At 39.9% G+C, this 24885-nt stretch overlaps 3 protein-coding genes across 4 annotated transcripts; 2 read left to right on the forward strand and 1 right to left on the reverse strand.

Moving 5' to 3' along the window:
• Window positions 1-3066: 3066 nt before the first annotated feature.
• On the reverse strand, window positions 3067-5692 carry ankrd39 (ankyrin repeat domain 39). 2 transcript variants are annotated; one of them, XM_034871395.1, is made up of 4 exons: window positions 5294-5692; window positions 5042-5145; window positions 4758-4886; window positions 3067-4657 (listed from the first exon to the last, which is right to left on the reverse strand). In XM_034871395.1, exons 1-4 carry the CDS (start codon window positions 5439-5441, stop codon window positions 4484-4486), a joined length of 555 nt encoding a protein of 184 aa, XP_034727286.1. In that variant the 5' UTR covers window positions 5442-5692; the 3' UTR covers window positions 3067-4483. The 2 variants fall into 2 exon arrangements, with proteins under 2 accessions (XP_034727286.1, XP_034727285.1); XM_034871394.1 differs by having other exon boundaries at window positions 4758-4961; window positions 5294-5670.
• A 483-nt stretch (window positions 5693-6175) lies between these two features.
• Window positions 6176-14457, forward strand: kctd9a (potassium channel tetramerization domain containing 9a). Its single transcript, XM_034871357.1, has 12 exons — window positions 6176-6387; window positions 6704-6825; window positions 6915-6958; window positions 7057-7153; window positions 8691-8749; window positions 8859-8987; window positions 9718-9785; window positions 10266-10361; window positions 10450-10599; window positions 11359-11464; window positions 11545-11678; window positions 13211-14457. Exons 1-12 carry the CDS (start codon window positions 6340-6342, stop codon window positions 13325-13327), a joined length of 1170 nt encoding a protein of 389 aa, XP_034727248.1. The 5' UTR covers window positions 6176-6339; the 3' UTR covers window positions 13328-14457.
• Window positions 14458-15431: 974 nt separating this feature from the next.
• Window positions 15432-16439, forward strand: LOC117944532 (progonadoliberin-1-like). Its single transcript, XM_034871401.1, has 4 exons — window positions 15432-15493; window positions 15637-15775; window positions 16090-16189; window positions 16386-16439. Exons 2-4 carry the CDS (start codon window positions 15638-15640, stop codon window positions 16424-16426), a joined length of 279 nt encoding a protein of 92 aa, XP_034727292.1. The 5' UTR covers window positions 15432-15493; window position 15637; the 3' UTR covers window positions 16427-16439.
• The last annotated feature ends 8446 nt before the right edge of the window (window positions 16440-24885 follow it).

Genomic DNA, 24885 nt, shown 5'->3' on the forward strand with positions numbered 1-24885 from the left:
TAAATTGGATTATGCAGCATCTCTATGGAGCAGCTCCCTTAGATTTGATTACACACGCCCCCTCACCCAACACCCACACTCCTACTTCTCTGATTTCCCCGATGCAGATGAGACAAAATGGGGCGTTCCTTCATGCCAGAGTCTGGCCCTCCAATTCTTAATGTGTGCCCATCGGCCAGCCATGATTACATTGGGATAAGTTAGACAACTCCAGCTCTGCCAGGGCAGCTGAGTGGCAACAGAATGGCATTAGTTTTGTACAGGTGGGCACAAGAAAGTTAAGGACCAGATGACCAGTTTATCTGTGTTAAAAAACATCTAGATATTACCAAAATGGAGACAATTGACATCTGGCACAATGGAATACAATTGTGATTAGTTTTTAGTCACAAACACTACTATTTGTAAAGCTTGAGCGGTAACATAACATAATTTTTAAACTGGAGAAATATACACAGAGGATAAGTTGTTCTCATCATCTACTCTTAAAGCTAAAGCACCGTTTAAAATAAAGTCCCAAGCACAGACTTCAAGTCCTCCACGCAAGCATGGCACACAGACCACCTTCTATTTTTGAGGGAAATAACATCCAGTCCTGGTTTAACTTGGGCTCATTATGGTGGAAGTGGTTTCCAGGGCCAGGAAGCTTCATTGCTTTCCAAATAAATCTCACTAAAAAGAGGTGTAATCCAAATTCCTCATCTTGTGGAGTCCTCCCATTACGAGAAAGCTCTCTAAAGCTATGTTTAAAAATCACACCTTATCCCTCAGATAGCAAGATAGCACTCATTACATGTGTACTGACAAAATAGTATAGTACCACAGTTAATTGAAAGAAACTTTGTATATACTGTATATATATATGTGGAAAATGTATTTTTATTCCCTGACCAATCTGCTTATTGTCACCCACCACAGGCCAGCCTCTGACTGTTTGCACATAAAGGGGAAAAGCAGCTCTGCAAAGTCAAACCAGCTCATGAAAAATTATCAAGAAAAAATGAGGCCCTTTAATATTCCTACGCTTTTACCGAGTGACACAGGCGGTTTTCATTACCTCGCTCACTGCTAGCAGATCTAAGACATCAACTTTGATTATGTTACACAGAACCTGGCAAGGGATCAATCAAAAGGCACTGTGGTGTGTGTGATAGTCTGGGTGCCAGTTAACATTACTGGTCTGATTCAAATAGGGTAATGTGCTTTGTTCTTCCTGCCACTGAGAAAACAAACCGGGATATCTTCGACCCGTTCTCCGTCTGTGAGCAGTGAGCGAACTCCTGCTATTACTGACGTGTGGCACTCATAATGGGTGCTCTTCGTTACAGCTCCTCAGCTGTGTGGAAGGAGGAACTTGTCACAGAGCGTAAACAGCTCTCTTGGCCTGGTTCTGCGAGCTCAAATAGCCCCATCTACCCCCAACACCCCGTCTCCTTGTGCTGTGTGGCGTCAGCTGCAATGAGCTCCAGATGTGGCCTGGCACACCTCCAGTCACAGCACTGGATGTGGTTTGAAAGGTACTTTGGAAACACCGCCCACAAGCGGACCCAATGAAAGTTGGTCAGACTGCAGCAAGGGGTTTTCGGTCGCGGGGGTCGTATTTGTGCGGACTGCAGCAGCGCAGAAGAAGTGCAGGACACGGTGCAAACAGTGCACATCTGTGGAGGGCTGAGGGGGAAAGGTATCTGCCTAGTGTGTGTGTGTGCATGTGTAACTTATTCAACATGCTTTGAATAAGTAAGTATATGAGACAATAGTTGAAAGTATTTCCATCGGTTTCAGTAGATATGGAAATATCAACATACTTTATTCACCCCCCGGGCTTCCATCCTTTGTGCCCTTTGCATATAAATACTGGTTAAAAAAAAACACTGTAATGAGTCCTGCCTTTGATAACTAAACAAAGGATGAGTTCTCTTGGTGAGAGTGACAAAACAAAATCTAATAGCTGCTAATCTAAAAGCTAAAATAATACTTTAAAAAAAGTTTAAAAGTTTAAAAAAAATTCCAGCATGGCAGTTTCCTTTTCCAAATTCCTATAAACAATGCATGATGGTTATATATATTCCAATACACATCACCATTACACAAAGAGCTATCAATATGGTAGTGGACAAGTAGCTGGAGAAGTGCTATTCACCTCCTGGGCACTGCCAAGGTGCTCCTGAGCAAGACACCAACCCCCAACTGCTCGGGAGGCCTGCCCATCGACAGCCGCAGACCCCTCACTCTGACATTTCTCATTTAGTGCATGTATAGGTACTGAGCATGTGTTTTATTTCAGGCCTGTGTGTAATGTGTATTCTAACAACAAAGTGAAAACACTGTAATTTCCCTTGCCGGATTAATAAAGTATCAATTATTATTATTTAATGAATAACAAATTAGCAGGTTCCAGGTTGTTGGACGGTTGTGTGGTTTGAAGTCAATGCTTTTCCAAAATTACAAAGACTAACAACCATCAACATCTGCTCTCAGTATAGGGACATGTGAATGATTTACACCTGAAGCAGTAGGTCCTAAATATTTGCTAAACCACTCAGAGACACAAAAGTTACTTACAGTCGATGCAGCTGAGTCATGTTGCAAGCAACAGGTCATGAGCAAAATATGTAGGCTGCGCATAAGCGCTCCTAAATACCATATCAAATTTTAAAACATGTCATGACTCATTTTTAATGATATCAATGTGTCAAAAGTATCTTGAATTATCAGCAGTTTAAATAAAAAAGATATGTTGTGTTTGATTGAAAACTTAACACTTATTACAGTGTTCAGAACAGTGGCGTCAATCCCTGTGTCGCCTATCAGCTGACAACAGTTACACGGATGCTTTGCTCTCTTTCTAACAGCTCCTCCAGTTTGGTTTTTCAATAGCATGCTGGGAGGATTGAATGAGGTCACTGTGTGTGAGCTGCCAACTAATTCACATGCTGTAGTGAAAAAACACAAGCATCTTTTTAGACAATAGCTCCCCCTGCTGCCACATGTGTAAAAAAGACCAGCAGAGACCACTTTACATACATTTGCCAGACAAAGTTTTACAAATAACCCAACACAGGTGAAGATGCTCTCCTCCAGTTTAATATAAACTGCTTTGTTAAACATGTCACATGTTTAAAGAAAATACCAATTCATGCTGCATTGAGAGAAAACGCTGCACAAATTCATTTCAAGTTTTACAAATAGATGGTTTAAGTGGATTAATATAAAAGAGAAGAGAGAAACTTCAGCACTCATAACAAGAATGTGTGCTTTTTACACTGGACTGTTGTTCCTGTCACTCTGTCAGGTTACTTGTTCACCTGCTAGTTCTTGAATTGAATTAAGAAATCTGTATGTCAGGCTAATTCCACAGTGAAATAATCCATATTAAAGATCATTGCACCTACACACCTTTAATATCAAAGATTTACCAGCATCAGATTGTGAGGTGGTTGTATTCCCTTGATTTTGCCCACTGATCAATCAAATTTGTCTATTTCCTTATCACTCAAACCTAACACTAAATACCTCAGATGTAACTTACTCTTCACGTGTGCAAACAGAATTGTTATTTTACCGGAAAAACGACTGGCCCAAATTTCGTGGTGGACAAGTGTAGCATGGGCTTTTCTATAGCTAAGGAGGTGTAATTACTACACAAGCGGTAGTGTCCCATTGCCAGACCTTCCACCACAGTGCTGCGGAGTAGGGTCTGCCTAGTCCACACAGCATTCCGGGATGGGAGAAAAATGTGCTCTGGTTTATTGGCATTTCTTTAAACCAATCACAATTTTCATGGGCGGCGCTAAGAGCCGGACCGAGCCCCGGTGCAGCTGCAAAATAGCCTCTGGAAGGAACTTGTTTTGGTGGAACATGTGTAGTTAAAAGGTTGTTTTAGTCGTGCAACAGAAAACTCAGATTGAACAGAAAGTCTAGCTAGCTGTCTGGATTTACCCGGCAGAGATCTGAGGAGCAGGTCAATATAGTCCTCAGAAATCCGTTGGAGTTTAAAATTACAACACAAAGAAAGCCAAAGGTAACGGACATCCGGCCTTAAAGAGGGACAACTGGCGAAATTTCTGGGGTCACCGCAGCAATCCCGTAACGCAGTGGATATAAACTACACAAGCAGTAAACAAAAAAAGAAAAACAGGATAAGGTTTATGGTATGAAGCTAGAAAATGCACTTCCTAAAGAAGGCTGCTTTGTGCCAATATGCGTGATTTGCTGTCCAGCTCTACCCTTAATGTAAGATTTAGATATGAAATTTTCATCTAAATAAAGGCTTTTTATGAGAATTTTCACATTGAGAGTGCCTGGGGTCTTTTTTCTTTTCTTAGAAAATATAATGTTGTTTCCACCCAGTTTGGCTTGTTTCTGATGTTCAATTGAGGAAAAAAGCTGCCACATGTAATTTAGTGAATCCGGGTCAAGATCAGTGTTCTGACCTATGCGGACCACACCCAGTATATGTGGAGCTTATGTCATTTATCTGATCTCAGCATGCCCCAGATGCAGCGTGTCTGTCGTCAGATGGTTTTAAGAGCTCCTGCAGGTCTCCCTGCGGTGCCAGCTGGAAGGGGAGCTGGAGCCTCTTGTTCACCTGGCTGCAGAGCGCTGCACAGTGCTCGACAAGCAGCTGACATACCTCTCCGTGTCCCTGTTCTGCAGCCTGCTCAAGCAGAGAGCAACACATACAGATGCCGGTTAAATGATCATCAGACTGTCTCTCTGGACATGTTTTTAATATGTTATGACTGGCAGTTGTGTACCTTATGTAAAGGAGATGCACCATCGTCATCAAAGACCTTTGGATCTGCTCTGTGGTGCAGCAGGAGTCTAACCACTTCCAGATGGCCGCAGTAAGCTGCTCGATGGAGCGGTGTGGCACCGCCTGGTGTCTGGGGAGATGCACAAGCACCATTCTCGAGAAGAAACTTGCATACAGCGTGATGACCACTGCGACTTGCATAGTGCTAAGACAAAATAGACAACAATATTACAAAAGTTTAGACACACGATAACAGTGGACAAAACATCTTCCCAGCCAACTCACCAGAGCTGTGTATCCAGCGGAGTCTCTCAGGTTAAGGTCTGTGCCCTTCTGGACCAGGGACCTAACCCTCTCCAAGTCCCCATCCATTGCAGCAGACCAGATACCTTAATAGAAAAATGACACACAGCACTGTACTTTACTGACAGCTCAGTCAAACCTGGAATGACAATAACTGTTAGCTAATCCTTTTAATAAAATCTATTTTGCATTTTATGACTATATTAGAACCATGGTTGAACTCTGAATGCAAACCTCGTTCAAAATCCATTTCACTCAGCGTCTGGTAAACACTAGGAGAGGAGACTGGATGGGAGCAACACGAACACTGTTGTCTGTCAGACGCCATTGTTTCAACGGACACTAACAGAATAAAAAAATGTTGTTTTCTTTTTACAGGCATGCATCTACATTATGCTGTTTGACAGTTCCGTGTTTCTTCTTCTGTCCTATATTTGTTGGTCGACGTTTTGGTGCATCACCACCACCAACAGTCGAAGTCTTAAAACACAGACTTAAAGTAAACAAATAAAGTAAACGAATGCTTAACGTAATGACCTAAACAATTTTATATTAGAAATCAGATACAGGTTTAAAAAAACAACAACCGAATGGCTATTATTTTTGTAAAACACAACGCAATTTTTTGGGGGGCTACACGTTTGGTTTGCCCAGGCTACCCGAAGCAAAAAAACAAGCGTGCCTACTGCCTACGTGTGAACTCTCCGACCAATAGCAGAGCTGCAGTCAGAAAGACCCCTTCATGTGCTCTCTGGTTTGTGTTAGTTGTCCCAGATTTGTTTGTTTTTTTTGGGGGGGGAGGGGGGGGGGGTTGTTGCTGTGGGGCATTATGGTTATGAAAAACGAAACTGTTACATTTGTGCAACGGATCTTTTGATGTATTAATACATCACCAAAAACTTACTCATCACTTTGGTTATTAACATATTTCCTTTCCCTTTAATGTCCTATGTTGCCATTAGAACAATTTATGTAATGCGCTGATAATGAGTAACACTTGAGACTGTAATATCATATGCGGGCGAGAGGGCGAGATACAAAACGTTTAAGCCATAACGAGTCATGGGTAAGCCAGCTGCCGTAAAACCCGAAAGAAGAAGAAGCATGGGGTAATATTGTACCTACGGGTTTTCCGATAGTTCTTGAAGGCATCATTTGTCTCGTGTTGTTGTCTGATACAGCTAGCTAGCCAGCTTGAATCTTTAAGCAAGTGTTACCTGGCAAACGCCACCTTATTGTTGAAATTGTGATAAAGCACTTATAACCAAAGCGACTAAAGAATGAGAAGAGTTAGCCTCTTTGTTAACGGGACATCTAAAAATGGCAAGGTTAGTAATAACTCTGTAGGACTGTTGAGTTAAGGACGTGGGCCGCAGAATGACTGTCTTTTTCCACTGTAAAGTTACATATGTTTTATCATAGTTTAAGTAATGTATGCTAATATTACACTGTGCCTAGTATATATCAGCAACTATTTATATGAAGTCAAAGTCTTTGTGCTATTCTTTCCAAACTTAAGATAAATGTAACTGTTAGCTAGTTCAATCTAACTGCGACTCTTGTATTAGGCTGGATTAGCCCATTGTATTTAAGACTTTAATCCCTAACTAATACTTTACTAATTTTTTTAACATTTATTTTTAGGTTGTAGCAGTATACGGGACCTTGTCCGACTTACTATCCGTAGCAAGCAATAAATTAGGAATCAAAGCTGCCTCTTTATACAATGGAAAGGGTGGTCTCATAGATGACATTGCCCTTATAAGGTAAGAGCACAGGATTATAATAAATGTATGGAGTTGAGCGCATTATGAGCTTCCCTGCTTAATATGTGACTTGTCTGTGTTTCTAACAGAGATGACGACGTGTTGTATGTGTCAGAAGGAGAACCATTCATTGGTGAGTGCTTTCTGACATGTCTGCTGCAGGCAGTGTGTGAAAATGCTGTCAGACACTCGTCTTCACACTTCTTCTTATTATTATTTTTAATATCACAGACCCTCAAAATGAAGCCAAGGTGGCATCCAGTCAGCATGGAGCACACACTGATTGGCTGACCCTTAATATAGGTGGTCGTCCCTTCACCACCACCAGGTATCTGTGTTCTTTTTTTTTTTTTTTTTAAGACTATTTTTTGGGCTCTTTTAAGCCTTTATTGACATGATAGCTGAAGAAATGAAAGGGGAGCGAGAGGGGGAATGACACGCAGCAAAGGGGCGCAGGTCGGAGTCGAACCCAAGCCCACTTAAGCTCCGCATAATATATATATATATATATATACATTTTAATTGTCATAGCAGTATAAACTGGCGCGGTAAACACATTGTGAAATGCTGCAACTAGGAGTGTAAGGTTTCACAAAATACACGGTTTGTTTGATACAGTTGTGTCACGGTTCAGTACGTTTTCGATACAGCAAAAAGAAACAAATGCTGGAGGAATTTACTTGATTTTTACAATTTATTTTATTTATTAAAACTAACATCATAAAGTATGATCTATTTGCTTTGAACCATGACAGAGCTATACTTGACCCATCTTCTGGGGTGACTTTTTAGCAGCATGTGAAACAGAAATAGCTCCTGTAATATATATACACGTTACAGTCAGGTAGCTTTGTGGAGCCGTTGCCGTCCAGCCATCTGCTGTCAGAAAAACAACTGGTGCTTCGGACAATTGGTTCTCTATTTGGGCTTTTGTTTTTGTACAAAAGCAGGAATTATGCTGTGAATTTATCCCCTATGGGAAAATTACAATGTACACTCTATTGTTAGTACACACTACACACACACAGGCCTGAAATACACACACATGCTCAGGTCCTATACATGCACTAATGGAGAGATGTCAGAGTGAGTGGGCTGCGACTGCTCAACAGGTGCCCTGAGCGGTTGATGGGGGTTTGGTGCCTTGCTCAAGAGCACCTTGGCAGTGCCCAGAAGGTGAACTGGCATCTCTCCAGCCACCAGTCCACACACGGTACTGTGGTCCGTACAGGGACTTGAACCAGTGACCCTTCGGTTCCCAACGCAACTCCCTGCCAGCCCAGACACATGTACAACAAGATTCAAAGCAAGTGGGAGGGGCAGACAGCAGGTTGCTTGTTAGCCTACATGGTCTGGGCTGCCTTGTTGAGTGCAGCGGCACTGAGAACATTATATTTCACACAATTTAAGCTCTTTTTTTCCAAATGAAATAGGATTAGTGCAACGAATCGTTCTGTGTGTAATGCGTACCTAATTGAAAGCCTTGTACTGAATGGTTCAATACAAATATGTGTATCGTTTCCACCCTTAGCTGCAACATATTGCGAATGACACTCAGATAGCTGAGAGCAAATATCCATAGAAAACTGCACTTTTTAGATGTGCCTTTTTTAGTCAATGCAATTTGTTTAATAAAAGAAGGTTGGAACGGATTTCCTTTGATTTGATTCTTATTTAACAAGCCATTTGTTGTAGCAGACTACTGAAAGCAGCAGAAATGCAGAACTGAGTACACGTCAAGTAATATTTTTATTGGGATATGCAACAATGTTATCCAATATGTCTTATTTTCCTCATATCGTGCAGCCCTAGTTACATTTCCATTCTTTGTTTTTATTTCGCTAAATTTGTGTTTTTATGTTCAGGAGCACCCTGGTCAGCAAGGAGCCAGAGAGTATGCTTGCTCACATGTTTCGAGGGAAAGGTAAGTTAGGGCTACAGAGCCGACTAGCCAATCAGCAATCATTTCATTTTTGTTTCATGTGAAGCATCTTTTTCCAATGTGTTTTGTCTACTTCTGTGTTTTCTGCCAGACGTGTGGGGCAACAAGCAGGACGAGCACGGGGCTTACTTAATCGACCGAAGTCCAGAATACTTTGAGCCTATTCTCAACTACCTGAGACACGGTCAGCTCATTATCAATGAAGGCATAAATATACGAGGTAAGCTTTCAGATGAGCCATAAATGATGGAGTTTAGCCAAATCACTCTGAGGAGTGTCATTAAAAAACATTTTCTGTTAAACTGCCCATATTATGAAATCATTTTTTGGGGGATTTGGGTGTTATTTTGTGTCTCTGGGGCTTGGAAAAAACCTATCCGTGCTGTTTTGAGTGAGATACAGGCTTCTGACTGTACTCTGCCTTCAGTCTCCGGGTGAGAAGTTCAAAAGCTGCATGGCTTTCTACGTCACTAGCCGGGACAAGGTGGCTAACCGTAGCACGCTAGCATGCTAGCTCATTTTCAATGGCAAAACACTGCTACAGCACAAACTAGTTAACCATAATCAACAAAAGAACAACTTACATGTCCCTGTTCTGCAGGTATTCCACAAGTGCACCCTTATTTAGAAGAAGTCTTCCAGCTAATCCTGCCTTGTACTGACCAAAGTTGGAGAAAGAGTTATCTGGCTGATGTAATCTTACCTAGCTACTGCGCAAATATAGTAGATAGTAAAGATGCTACAGATTGATATGTCTCACTGTAGCTAAAACAGAGACCCACACACACAGGGTGAAAAGAGGATCTGTAGCAATGTGCGGTGCAACAAAAATATGGTGTTTTTGAAAATAAAACCATGTAAACCTAATCTGGTAAACCTCAAAATACAATTATGAACCTGAAAATGAGCATAATATGGGCACTTTGAAATATGTTTTTAATGTTTTCTAGGTGTCCTCGAGGAGGCTCGGTTCTTTGGAATTGAGCAGCTCGCTGAACAGCTGGAAGTAGCAATCAAGGTAATATGGAGTGTGGAAGGTAAATGGTTAAATTTAGGAAAAGTGATCCCTCCTTTGAATGCATTGTGACAAGTGGTGGAAGAAGTATTTCAATTGTTAACTGAAGTAAAAGTACTAATACCACACTGTAAAAAAATACTCTGTTACAAGTAACAGCTCTGCATTGAAAATGTTACTTAAAAGTATGTATCATCAGTAAAGTATGAAAAGTAAAAGTATTCAATGCAGAAAAAATCCTCACATTTCCGAAACTGGAAACAATCCAAACAGTTCTGTCAATCAACTAAGTGTTTAATGGGCTAATCATTTCAGCTGTACTTGTATATTGTATATTTCTCTCTGAAATGTAGCAGTTTAGAAGTAGAAAGTGGCATGAAAAGAATAGACTCAAGTACCTCAAATTTGTAGTACAGTGCTTGCTTAAATATATTTAGTTAAATTCCACCACTGAGTTTGAGTCACCACTTCTTTTCAAAACAGAACACACAGCCACCGGAGGACCACTCTCCCATCTCCCGCAAAGAGTTTGTTCGATTCCTCTTGGCAACACCCACCAAGTCAGAGCTTCGCTGTCAGGTACGGCTTAATGAAAATGGTTTTGGTTCACGCCACCATTTCACCTTGTCTGGTTTATATTTGACACCATTACTCTCACTGTTTTTAGGGTCTGAATTTTAGTGGCGCCGATCTGTCCCGACTTGATTTGCGCTACATCAATTTCAAAATGGCTAATCTCAGCCGCTGCAATCTGACCCATGCCAACCTGTGCTGTTCCAATCTGGAGCGGGCTGATCTTTCGGGAGCCAACCTGGATGTAAGTCTGAAAACTCAGAAAATTTACAGAAGGAGGAAATGTTTGCTTTCACACAGTGAGCATGTGCACATGCTTTGAGAACTTCACACGTGCTGTCCCATCAGTTGTGTGGCGGAGGGACCATTCTGTTCCTAACCATGTTTTATATCTTTTGCTACGTTTATGCCTCGCGTCAACACTACACCGGCGTTTTCGGAGACCTTTGGAAACTACAATGCACGTCAGTCAGTCTTATTGGTTAGGTAGGCTTACGTTACGCCATTGTTGTTCTTTCTCCAAAGCATTTTCTGTCATTTTAAACATTAGGGCTGCACGGTGTAAGGAAAATATATAATTGCGATTATTTTGACTGATATTGTCATTGCGATATGATTCACGATATTGTAGGGAATGATAATTTTTATATAATTATTCTCACTGAAAACGAATCAAATTAAAGAAATGATTATAGTGCGATTTTAGTGTGACATCACAATACTCTGCAGCACTACAATACTTCATTGAGAATGGCTTGACACATATTTTGTTTGTGACAAGTGGGGAAAAAAATTCGGCAGGACCGGGATAATTTCATGAGATCATTTGTTTCTCAAAACATTGCTTAAAAATAAAAAAGTAGTAGTGTAGATGTAGCCTTAAATAAACCTCAAGAACAATAAGCAGACTCTATTGCTCTACATACATTTCTTGTAGAGCATAACCTAATATTAATGTACAAGGACATTATGAATGCGTTTGATCTTTTGCTGACTTTTGAAGGGTGCCAACTTACAAGGGGTGAAGATGCTCTGTTCCAATGCAGAAGGAGCTTCTCTCAGAGGATGTAATTTTGAAGATCCATCTGGACTGAAAGCCAACCTGGAAGGTAGTCCATCACAGCTCCTAGTCACAATAGAGGCAGTTTTTTTTATAGTCATGTTTTAACCAAATGGGTTTTGTAATCAGGTGCTAACCTTAAAGGAGTTGACATGGAAGGAAGCCAAATGACCGGCATCAACCTGCGTGTGGCCACTCTGAAAAATGCTAAGCTGAAGAACTGTACGCTGCGGGGAGCCACTTTAGCAGGGACAGATCTTGAGGTGAGCCATCACACAGGATTATCTCTGAAAACACTCAGGGCCCAATCTTGCACCCGGCGCAGCGCAGCCCAACGAAAGTGTCTTTGGTATTTTAAGACAGCCCAGCGCCCCGGTTGTTTATATAGCAAATGCACCTGCACCCATCTTTTCGCCCATGGGTGTGCTGGTCTTACAGAAAGGTGTGTTCGGGTGCATATTTGACTTATTGCTATCTTGAGGCAGAGGGAAGTGATCGTGCCATTGTCAATAGCGTAGCATTTCATTGTTATTTTAGCAGTGCATTTTGTGCCTAGGCTTTTGCACAGCATGCGCACACTATGCTTGGTACACACACACACACAGGGAAGCGCATCAGCATACCAACATGTAAAAGATTAAAAATAAAAATATTACGGTTCACATCTGCCATCATAATAGCAATGCACCGAGGTACAATCACGCCTGGCTTTTAAAGGGAATGGGAGACGACACTCTGATTGGTTTATTGCATGGTACGCCCAAAACACACCCAAAAATGAATGAAGACACTAAGTACAACCCTTTTGAACCATGCGCCTGGCACACAGACCTTTTTGTTTGCCGTCAAAACTAGAAAAAGTGGATTTGGACATGCCCTAAACGCACCTGCACTCTGCGCTTCACGCCATGTGCTTAGATCATTAAAATAGGGCCCTCAGGTTGACTCACCTGGCAGTCTTATATACGGCAACTGTCCAATAAGGATGAAACTTTCCTGTAGATAAAAATAATTCAGTCTCTTTTTCTCTTTTCTTTATATTATTGAAATTGAATGGTTCATCTCCCTTAGGTTGTTTGTTTGAAACTATTTTTGCAAGTAATTAAAAGTGTTCCTAACTGGAGATTTCAATGTTGTTTTTGCCAGACTATGAGATTAGGATGTTTTTGGGTGAGGTTTGTCTTGCGCTCAAAGTAGCTATATGTATATGTATAGCTATTTATCTCAAATCATGTCCCTTATTCTTTTTCCTGCAGGGTAACTTAACCTTTTGACCATACATGTTGAGGGTTTTCCACAAGCCTTTGGAAGCAAACTAAAAGAAACAGGAATAAGCCATAGCACAAGAGCTAACACAATTAGCAATAAACAAAAAAGCAATCAGACAAAAATTTTGATGAATGATTTAATTCACGTTTTTTAGCAAAAGTGCCAAAAAGTTATTAGTGTCAGCTTTACAAGTTTTAGCTCTCTCTCTTTCATGACTGATATGAAGCAATTGTCTTTGAGCCAAGGACTGTTGATTGGACAAAACAAGCAATATAAATAGGTCAATTAAAGCTATCTTGTTCACTATCTTCAGGAATTTCATTTGCATTGTATCGTATAATGATTCATCAAAACCATTACAGAGAGATTCATTGATAATGAAAATAATCGTCACCAAATGTGTGCATGTTGTCCTGTAAAATCACTTTAAAAATATATATATATTTCTCCAGTTACATTGCATGTTTTTCACCCGATATATTTAACCCTCCTGTTTTACTGTTTTGTCTCTGCCGCGTTTTTGCAGAACTGTGACTTGTCCGGCTGCGATCTACAAGAAGCCAACCTGAGGGGCTCCAATGTGAAGGGAGCCATTTTTGAAGAGATGCTGACCCCTCTGCACATGTCACAGAGTGTCAGATAACTGGAATCACACATCAGTCTCCAGTGTGGGGCCACAGCTAGCTTCTTTCCCCCCCCCCCCCCCCGTATATTTCCATACTTTCAGTCTCTCTTTGCCTGTCTGCAGTACAGGCAGTTGTATGCACATCCCTTGCATTCCACCTATATTGTGTTAGCTTTAAATATCTTGCACTAGAATTTATTCAGGGTTGTCTATGTATGTTTGGACCGGAGGGTGTTTTTAAATGTTCAGCTGCATATATCACCAAAACGAGAATAATGTTCCTAGTGTATGTAGATGTGTCTGGATGCAATCCATTGACTATACTCGTATAACGTTCTACATAATTTATATTCACTTTGTTTTACTTGACATGTTAATGGGAGTCAAAATCTAATTATTACCTGTGTGCAGTCAAGTTCAGAGCACTGAGCTTCACTGGATGCTGCTGTAGCAGAAATAGGTGTCCCTTACCAATAACTGTGTCGTTTTTATATATATATATATATATTCCTCTTTAAGTATTTTAACTTAATTTTGCTGGATTCAACATATTATAAAGGAAGCAATGCAAGCCAAAGCCATAATGATAGCACAGTCTAAAAGGCTAAAAGTGCTTTTAGTGCACAGTCAAACTATGCGACAGGCTAGTTTTAAACACAGCTTGGGTATGCAATACGTCATTTACAGCTGTGAGGTCTCTCCTTTCTTACTTTTAAATATTGTGTCTTGAAAAAAGCTTTTTCCCTTTTTTTTCTTCTTTTTTTTTCGCTCTGTGAATCTACCTCTTTTTTTAATCCGGTGTGCGAGTGATCCACAATTGCATGAATTTGTCTGTGGCACTGCTTATTGCAAAGTTTATGTATGACATTCATTATTCTTCAGTTTACCAATCGGAGAAACAGAAAGCCATTTTCACATGTTAATGTTGTCAAAGTGGGTTTGCCTGGAAACATGCTCCATGTATCGATGTATATCAATTAATCATGCTTTGAAACTTATTTGCACAAGTATATGTTAACTTGTAACATGTTATCCATTTTCACAAAAAAAGTTTTTGGTGCTTGTAATCTAATGTAAATCCAATCCAATGTTTTCCATATTTCCACAAAAAAAAGCATTATTAGTAGAGCTGGGCATTATGGAGAAAATCCGATATCACGATATTTTTGAACAAACGTGTCTATCAATATTGCGGCGATATTGTAGACTAGACTATTGATGCTTTCACAAAAAATGAACACAAGATTTGTGATAAATAATCATCGTGAATGTGGATATAAGGACTACGTGGTTAAAGGCAAATTGCAGCTTGGACTGTCTGGTAAGTTCATAAAATGACATCACTTTACTGTGATGTAGCCTTTAAAACCAGGAAATGACAACGGTTTTGCAATGTTACGATATCCAAAATATTGATATATGTTCGATATATTGCCCAGCTCTGATTCTTAGAATAGGCAGGTGTTGTCAGTTGTTTTGTCACTGTCCCTTCTGTTGTCTGCAGAACAGCGTTTGCATGTGTAGTACCTATACTCGTCTTCGACTGGTAAAGTTTCTCTAGCTGTAGCTCAAAGCTGCTCTGATGCAATACTATTCCACTCAGTTCAATCGTAGGTACCCAGCCTGTGAGAATGAACGATGAAGGCAATCATGTGTTGCGTGAAAATCAACGTAAGAGCTATGGTTATTTATTTTAATACATCTTGCTAAATGCAATACGGGGCAATGGTTGCTTTGTCTTGGCAACAGGGAGTGGTGTAGGTCTCCCTATCTATAATTATTGCACTTGACCATGGAAATATATTTCCATGAATGACTGTTATAAAATAAACTGCTATGAAGAAGAAGAAAAAAATCGTTGTCATCTGATTTCTTTTTTTAAATCATTGGCTCAGAATACGTCATAAAACGGCCAGACAGGAACCTGTTGGTCCCATGTAAGTGCAGGCCTATTTTGCGAAAGGGGCAAAAATCACCCAGTGTAATCTCGTCAACAGCTCCGGAGGCCAATAAGTGTTTTTTAATCCCACTTTGTGACCCCCTGTAGTCTAGTGTCGTACTAAAAGGAAGGGAGGCAGGAGCATAATCTTATATAAACTTTTGAAAATAGTGTGCAGCAGGATTCACGAAAGGACAGCAGACAAGAAAAAAATCACAGAAACCTGCCCAACTTCTACACAGGAGGTAAGACATTGTGAATGGGCTGATGAGTGTAAAATTTGAGAAGTGTAAATTTAGGCTGAGAGCTAATACATTGCTTGTGGGTTCAAGTAAAATGTTTAAAAAAAGGAAGCAATATACTTATATGTGCAGTGTTTTTTCCTCAGAATGGCTACAAGAACTTTGGCAGTGTGTCTGCTGCTTGTGGCGGCGGAATGGCCGCAGGGCTGCTGTCAGCACTGGTCGTATGGACTGAGCCCCGGAGGGAAGAGGGATCTGGACAGCCTCTCAGACACACTGGGCAATGTAAGGGTTTATCAGCCTCAGGGTTTTTACACATCTCTTATAAAAGAAAGGGTGGGGACATCCCACCTTCTGGCAGGCGCAGGACAAATGAAAAAAATGCTTAGGTGAAATGAATGTAATGTCCACAACACTGCTTTATGCTCCCATAATTTAATGTAAAAGGCAACGTTTCAACCCTACTGGGTCTCGCATTAAATTACGGAAGCATAAAGCTGTGTTGTGGACATTACAAATTTTCACTTTCTAACGCAGCTCCTCAACATTCGTTTAGTCCTTCTGCTCATATTCATTGTGATGTTTTGGGTCTTCAACAGCTAGTTGAGGGCTTTCCACACGTGGACGCATCCTGCAGTGTTCCGGGTTGTGCAGAGGAATCACCCTTTGCCAATATTTACAGAGCCAAAAGGATGTCTTGTAAGTTTTGCTCACTTGTTATTCTGCGTTTAGTTATTTTTGTTCTATGTGGATACATATGTGATCATCCTCGTATCACCCCAGGAAGACAAGCTGGTTGTCTAGGCGTCCGCTGATGGGGATTATGTAATAAATACATGATGGTTCTGATAGTTTGAATGTGTTCTCACAGGTTTATGCTCTTGTTCTCTTTTAGGGCAGTGTTGCAGACAGGGAAAATGGACCCAGAACATATAGAAAATGATTATTTGATTCCACAATAAATTATTATATTAGCATGTCACTACTGTTGTTGTGGTTATTGCTATATAGATATATAGCCAAAGCAGAAATACAAGCTTGAGGCTCTTTTGCCTACCTCTAAATACCTCGGTGCTTTTATACAACAACTTTTTTATTTTTTATTTATTTAAATATGGATTCACATCGAAGTCTTGAAGGATTTCAATTCTTACCACTATTTTGATTTGTGTCCCAGCAGTTGATTACATTTGAAAAATAAATAAAAAATAAACAATACGGTGGTGTGCAGGTAATGCTTTGTGCAAACTGCTAAAGGGAAAACTTATAATTCAGGATGTGTGATGGCATGTTTTCTTCAGTATGACCGCTGGTTAGCAGTTATATATGTACTGTGCATACCGGTAGTCTTTTGTCAGTTTTCTCAAGGTAAGCCAGCTTTATTTGTACAGCACATTTCAGCAACACGGCAATTCAAAGTGCTTGACAGACAACCATCAAAAACAATAAAAAACATCTGTTAAAACAGAATATTAAAAAAAACTAAAACGGAATAAGACAAATTTAAGATACAATAATAAAAGTTTTTTCTCCCTTTTTCTATTATACATTCCTCGATTCGCTCATCTTCTTTCATTTATTTTCTTCTGCTTCCTTATTCATATTTCCACCATTTGTATCCTTCATTTTCCTTCCAGCCTCCCTTCAATAACATCATCACCTTTTCTATCTTTCATGGATGAAAGGATCTGTCCCTCTGTCTTTTTCCCATCGACCCTTCCACTACTCTGCTTTTTTTATTGTATCTTCCTTCCTTCCTTCACGCAACTTCAACTTTCCGCAGCCCAAACCCTCTTTTCTCTTTCATATATCTACCCTTTCCTCAAATTTTATTTATTTATTGCCTTCATTTTCTTCAATTTCCTTTGATCTGATCTCTCCACTCTCAGGGAGACTATAGCTCACCTAAATGGAATTCACTCATTATGAAATACACCTGTGCTTTTCCCGCTGTGTCAAAATCTCCGCTGTGAAAAAGGTATTTTGAAAAATAAATCAATTTAAACTGGGTCAACACAAGAGGAAGCTACTAAAAATCCAGATTATATTTTTTTATTTTAGCAAAAAAGTAACCGGGTCATTGTGACCCAAACACCACAAAAGGCTTAACTGATGAGTGCCACCAGATGGCACAAGAAAACAACATGAAACTGCATCCTTAAAGGTGCCCTGCCACACGTATTTCATTACTTTGGGGTATTGTCTGAAGTTCTACCATGGACATTTTTTGTGGAAACAATGCCTTGGTTACCTTGTTTCAATCCATTCTAGTGTTGTATAGAAAGCCTGCAAGAAGATTTGTGCCAGTTCTCATTAATATTCAACGTTCTTAGCCGCTTGACTCTGATTGACTAACAGCTAGCCAATGAAAGCCTGGCTATTGGTATCCTTTACCCAGCGCAACTGGGTGAGCTCATGAATAGTACTGAGCTCAGGCAACATAACATCAGACCGACCAGCTTTTGTAATTGTCCTGATTTCTCCGCTTACATTTTTTCAGTGGCCAGAGCTGACAGTGAAGGTAGCAGTTCATTTTCACACTCACAACATAAACAAAATGCATATGGACCTAACATATTTAAAAAAAAAAAAGCAAGTAAAAACGGTTTTGTGTGGCAGGGCACCTTTTAAAGTTTCTACTTCATTGTTGTTTTTTGTTTTCATGTTGTCTGATTCACAGTATAATGTGCCTTAAAATCGAAATGTAGACAATCTCTCTGTCTGATGAGACTGTATCTACAATATTGTAGAGACTGTATGACTGTATGAAATCCTGTCAATACTTATTGTAATTTACTGCACTTTATTGTGTTTGTTCACCTTGATGAGGACATATGTGTCTGAAGCCAATTTATTGTATTGTAATAGCGCATTGCTTGCTTGGCTAGTCTCATGCACACTCCACAATCTCCTTTGGATTATAAAAGTGCTTATTCATGGTTTGATAAGCAACATGGCAATGATTTGACCAGGCGGCACACATGTGGGTGTTTGCCATTAGCGTATGGAATTTAAACAAACTGAATAACAAATCGAAGTGCATTCATCATGGAGATGTGACAGTACAACAGCCTGTAATATCCTGCTGAAGAGCATATGGGGATCTCACTCTCTTATCTCCAATGGAAAGTGTGTTTTTCAAAGTAGTTCAATCTGTCTGTCACTCTGCTGTTACTCGGCAAACACACACGACACAAAATCACTTCCGTGTGTTTTCAGCTACTTTTGTTAAACATACACCAGACACCATATGGGTCAAGTATTGTCCTTTATTGAAAGTGATTTGATAAGGGATTAATATATGAAAGGCAATAGCACAGCAGGACATAACATATTAACTTAAGATTAATTCCACTGTGTACAGTGCCCATATACCCTCCAAAGACATTATATCTGAAGCATTACTTGCAGCAAATAACATTATTTGCATTTTGTAAAAGTGAAATCATCAAAGCAGCCCTAATATGTGTAATTTAAGAATAGACTTAGACACAAGCAGTGTGGCAACTGATGTTTTCAAACAGCACTGTAATCAAGAACATTACACTGTGGAGCTTGAACTCTTACAGTAGAGCTAGGTCCGCCATGTTACTCCTAATAAGTCTCACCGAGACCAGCCTGAAACAGATTGAACCAATAAAGGGGCCATTAGGGTCATAATGAACATTGTGTCTTGAATGTTCGCAGGTTCCTAAACCTGTGATAATAAATCAACAATAGACCTTTTTTACAGCAGACATTTTGACTTGTCATAGCAAGAAGTGCTAATTACATTAAATAAATATCTTGGGAATTGTGCTTGCCGAGAGTACATTGATACCACATGAAGCTGCCACTGGCCGCTGATTAGCTTAGCTTGGCATAAAGACTGGAAACTTAGGGAAATGGCTAGCCTAGCTCTGTCATTCTCTTGTCTGGAAGATATATATGAAGCTACCACCAGCTAGCTTAATTTAGCATAGCCCAACAGAGGGTAGGAAGCAGGAACCAGCCAACCTGGCTCCGTCTAAAGTTAACAAAATCCACCTACTAGCACTGCTACAGCCCACTAATTAAAATGTTACATATTATTTCGTGAATTGATGCAAAAACTGTCAAAATAGAAATTTTCCATTTCATGTATTTCTCCTACCCTGGAAATCCAGAGTTCTCGCAAGAGCACAACTTGAATTTTCTCAGCGAGTTACTCTGGCATCGAGTAATGCTGCTAGCTACACCCTTGTAGTCGAGTTGCACTTATCCCATCGGTGTATCGTTTATAGGCGGGCCAGAGGCGAGCTAAACAGATTACGACAGTTTAATCAAGGGGGTAAGCGGGCGTCAACAAAGCCCCTAAGGCGCCATTTTAAGCACTCACCTTCCTTTACCATTGACTCTCATTCATTATGGCGCCACTTTGACAGCAAATAACTTTACATCTGAGGTGTTTAAAAACTTAAGTTGTCCATTGTTCATTTTTAAAGAAACACAACAATAGATAAAAGGCTCCCTTATCTTATGCCTCACATTAGGGCTCCGTAGCATGCGTTTTTGTAAAAATAAGCTCACAATTGTGTCATCACCAAGCGCCTTACTGACGGATAGTCCACAAATCACCATATTGTCAGGAGAAGCACGCAGACAGTTTTGACTTACATTAGCTGTTTAGATAATTTAATTAATTTAATTACTAATGTTAACTAGCATTACAGCAATAATAATAATAATGATAATAATAATAATAATAATAGTAATAATAATAATAATAATAATAGCAATAATTAGCCTGGGCCTACTGTATGTTATCTCCTAACATATACCCACGCTCTCAGTCCCTGAAAGATTCGGAATGATTGAAATTTCCCTTGGCACAGCTACCAAAAGACTTACAACTTTCAAACAGGTTGTTCACGTTACATCTACATCGGTAAACTCAGTTGGAGGCTGCGCATTAACTCTCAGAACTCATCAGAAAAGTGCTTCTAATATCCTTCACTGGTCTCCGTTCAACAGGACCTGTTGGTCCATTTCTTTATCTGTCTATCTGTCTTTATACTGCTCCGCTGGTAACTAAGCGTATGGGGCTCTCGGAACGTCATCCCGTGTGTTGTTGTGATTGATCGTAGTGTTATCCAATTGTGTGCAGTGAGAGATTTTCAAATGCACGCTTGGTGCCGCTAGGAGCTACGCTTCGTGGACGCCCACTTACCCCCTTGGATTTTGCCCCTCGAGATGGGCGATTTTCACTCTATGCCAGACCCTTAATCTTTCGAATTTGGGTCTGGATTTCCAGGCTATATTTCCTCCTAGTTTGGACCAATTATTCCCTGAGGTTTCATCTTTACACCTAATTTTTTTGTGTATAGAGGCGTAGTCCCTCACCTTCAGGTGGACCAACATGGGACCTTAAGGTTAGGAAAAAACTATATCTGGTAGGGAATAGTGAGAAAAAAATAATTATTTCATTTGATATTCTTTGCAATGCCCCGTTGAATTGAATTCAATCCTGTTTGAATTGAGCCAAAACAGAATTTAAAAAATAATTTTGCAAGGCAAGAAAGTCTCAGTTTGTTGTAAAACTGTTAAACTTAATTAGAAAAACTCCTTACCTCAAAGTTGCATAAAAGTGACATCTTGCTGAAGCTAGGATGCCTGTGTGTTTTCTTACTGGGATGTAACATAACTCACAAAAGGAGAGCAATGTCGCTTCCCTGATAAAAAAGATGCTGGATTAAACACATCAGGTAAGGTAACGTTACATGTGTTGTGGTCATGTTTGGTTGTGGAACATAGCTGAGCTTGCTGAGCTCAATCACAGCGTGACATCCCTGTTTTAAACATGTCTCTCTCTGCTGCTCAGTTGTCATTTCAGGCTAAGAGCACATCCCTGCTCCTCCCTTTGCTCCTCCTGTCTTCATGATGCATGGGCAGGCCACTGCCATCGTCTCGCCTGTTTGGTCTTTGGGCTCCTCACACCACCATCAGTATCTAGACTCCATCGAGGGATTATCTTTTAGCTTTCTGCCCCTTTCCTAAAAATATATTTTTCAACAATGGAGTCTAATATCCAAATACCGTACATTACATTTGAGGCATATGCACAATAAATCTTTGCATATCTGCAACAAAGTCTCTCCTGATTGAAATTTCATTAGCCGATAATCTCTGAGCTAGCTACCGAAACAACAATGTCAGCTGTTTGGTCATTATTACTGTGACAGGTTCAGTTGCTAGTTGCTCTAACATTCAACAGTTTTTTACATTTCCATTTGGGTTCTTCTCTGCGCCATGAAACTTACTTCTTCTATGGGGACTACCAACATTAAATGTAACAACCACACTCCTGCTCTCCCTCTGACAGATTAGATCACATGTGTAGATCTGGCCCTTTGCAGATTTTGATCCGGCCCGCGAATTAATTTAAATTCACCATATATTCTGGCCAACATAGTCTTTGTCTCTTTTGCTGATGCTTTTGGTGCTTTTTTCCCCTCACGCTTTGTAAGTTTTTTTTGTTGCCTTTTTCTACCTTTTTTCTAGGAATATTTTTGCTGACTTTTTTAGAGCTTTATGTCGACCAAACTGTAAGGGAGAAGACTTCATAAGACATGCAATAATACAGTCAAAGATATTTTACTTTTTCAAAATGAAAGCATGTCAATAAACTGTAAATGTCTGGCCCTTGATGATATTCTTGTTTTCCAATATGGCCTTTAGTGACACTGAGTTTGACACTACTGGATTTGATAAAGACTAAGGCAAAGGCGGGAGTCTGTTACAACCACCTCCGATTGGTCAAAACTATGTTTCTGTTGACCTTTTTCTTGATTGGGTTACAGGTGCAACGCATCAGCGACAGACACACATGATATTAAACCTGTTTCAAGCCCTGTGAACCTGTAATTGTTGTTGTTTGCAAACTCTAACTCAAAGCACTAAAATTGATTTAAAATAAATACTATTGTGTTACGTAATTATGTTATTATTATAACTTTTAGTGGGGCTGAGATGAAATTCAGGAGGGCTTGAGCCCACTGAAAAAGGGTCTTAAATTGCCCATCAGTTGTAGTTCAATAAACCTGAGACAAACTGTGACTGAAGTTGCAATGTTATCTTTTGCATCAATATAAAACATGTGTTATTCATAACTCAATTCTAACAGGATCAAAAAATGATAGGACTCTTCAAATTCACTACCGTATATATTTCATGGGGTCCACTGGAAGGGGAGGGACTTTGCCTCTCTTTGGCTTTAACACATGAGATATACAGAAGGCTATGTGTTAGTGAGCTTTAGAGCGGCTGGTAGGCACATTGTTTTTTTACCTTCAGATGGCTTTCTCCCAGATTCCTTTATTTATGCTAAGATAGGCATCTCCTAGCTCCAGTTACATATTTGCTGTTGAATGAGCACTATTATAATGCATTAGTTCCATGGGTCCCAGTAGGCCATGTCAGTGAATGAGCATGCACAGTAAAATGGCCCTGACAATCATAAATGGAATAGTCATCATTAACTTTATTTATTAGGCTCCTTCCTGTCCTTTTCCTGTTATGTCTGCAGTAAAAAATAAATCCATATTTCTTACAGGGACTACTTACAATTATTCCACCTTCAAAAGAAAGTTAACAGAAAAAGAACTGTATGTGCCAACAAGTACCCTCAGCAATAAAAATCCTGTCTCACTTTCTTTTCCGTCCTTCTTTTCAAGCGAGAGAACCACCTGACTGAGCTGGTTCCACAAGAACTGCTACAGCCTGGCATAGCTCCTCTGTCTGTTTGATAAAATGCCTTTAATAGCTTGGTGCTCTATGTCAGCTTGAAGGAAACCCATCAAAACCCCTGAGAAAGCTGTAACCAGGCAACTAAAAAATAGTCTGTGGTTTAACCCTTCTTCTCCTGATTAAAGTAAATGGAAGGTCAGACGCCGTGGCCAAATCCTAAATTACCAGGGAAAGATTGTAGAGAGAACATCAATTCTTATCCATATCTATCTATCTATTTATCTATCTATCTATCTATCTATCTATCTATCTATCTATCTATCTATCTATCTATCTATCTATCTATCTATCTATCTATCTATCTATCTATCTATCTATCTATCTATCCATCTATCTATCTATTTTTTGTGAAGAAGGCACATGCATGCAACCAACCACTGAAAGCAATCCTGAGAAAAACTGTCTGACACCAATCAGGGGTTTCTATTGCTGGTTGTCAAGTCTGTTGGTGTTATGCAAGACAAAACTCGGTGTGTGTGTGTGTGTGTTTGTTTGATTAATTCTACAGAAGATGAGATTGAGTCCCAGAAATATCTTCCAATATACTGTACATTTATTTCCAAAGCGGACACACACAGGAGTGATTTGTCTTGAATTCACCTCGGAGGAATACAAGTGTGTAACCCAGGTTGTGCTCATAATCTGGCTGACACAAAATGCATGTCGTTATGTTAATATCAAAACTAATAAACATGTCAAAAGCAGGAAATGCTCCCTGAAACAAACCCTTCCTCACAAATCTGATGATTGAGCAAGCGCCTGATCCAAGGCGGAACAATTAGGGCAATTGAATAGAAAAATGAAAGGAAGGAAATATCGACTGAGCTTATCTATGTGTTTGACCATAAAATGAGCTACCTGTCAGTTTCAATGTGCCCTACATATGTTAACATGTACATTGCCATTAAAAAGAATTCTGCAGGCAGCAACCCAACTCCCTCTGACCTTTTCATCTGCTGGAACAAAAAGATTAGTTCCTTCTCACAAGGGATCAAAGGTGTACAAGGACACTGTCAATGTCAACTCTCTATATAGCAAATTTAAAAACAACTGGGTTGACCGGTGTGCTTTGCAAGAAACAACAATAACACAACTAAATACATCAATACTATACATCAGTATTATATGTATTTCCTTAACTGGAAGGAAAGGCTAAAAAAAGATTTATTTTTATCAGAGATTTGAAGTGTTGGAGAGTAGTAGTAGTAGTAGTAGTAGTAGTAGTTCTAATATGAAATGGTAAACTGTTCCACAAGATAGGATCACCCCTTGTTATGAGCCAGCAGTCTTGCGGTAATGTGAGCATGAAGGAGCTTGGTGAGGTAAGGCAGCTGCAGTCCTTGGATAGAGTCAACCGAACAGATGGAGGGACCCATCTGCAACCCAGGTGTAATGTGGTACCCCTTTTTTTTCCTGTCAGGAGGCGGGCGGCAGCGTTTTGGACTAGCTGCAGGCGTTTAATAGATGACTGATCTAAACCCATATACAAAGAATTACAGTAGTCAAGTCGTGAAGTAATGAAGGCCATCACCCTCTTTAGGTCTTTGGGAGGAAGATAGACCTTTCCCTTGGCTAGATTTCCCGGCTGAAAAAAACTCGACCTGACAATGGAGGAAATCTACTTGTCAAAT

Source organism: Etheostoma cragini, chromosome 5 (assembly GCF_013103735.1).
Source record: "Etheostoma cragini isolate CJK2018 chromosome 5, CSU_Ecrag_1.0, whole genome shotgun sequence".
NCBI lineage: Eukaryota > Metazoa > Chordata > Actinopteri > Perciformes > Percidae > Etheostoma > Etheostoma cragini.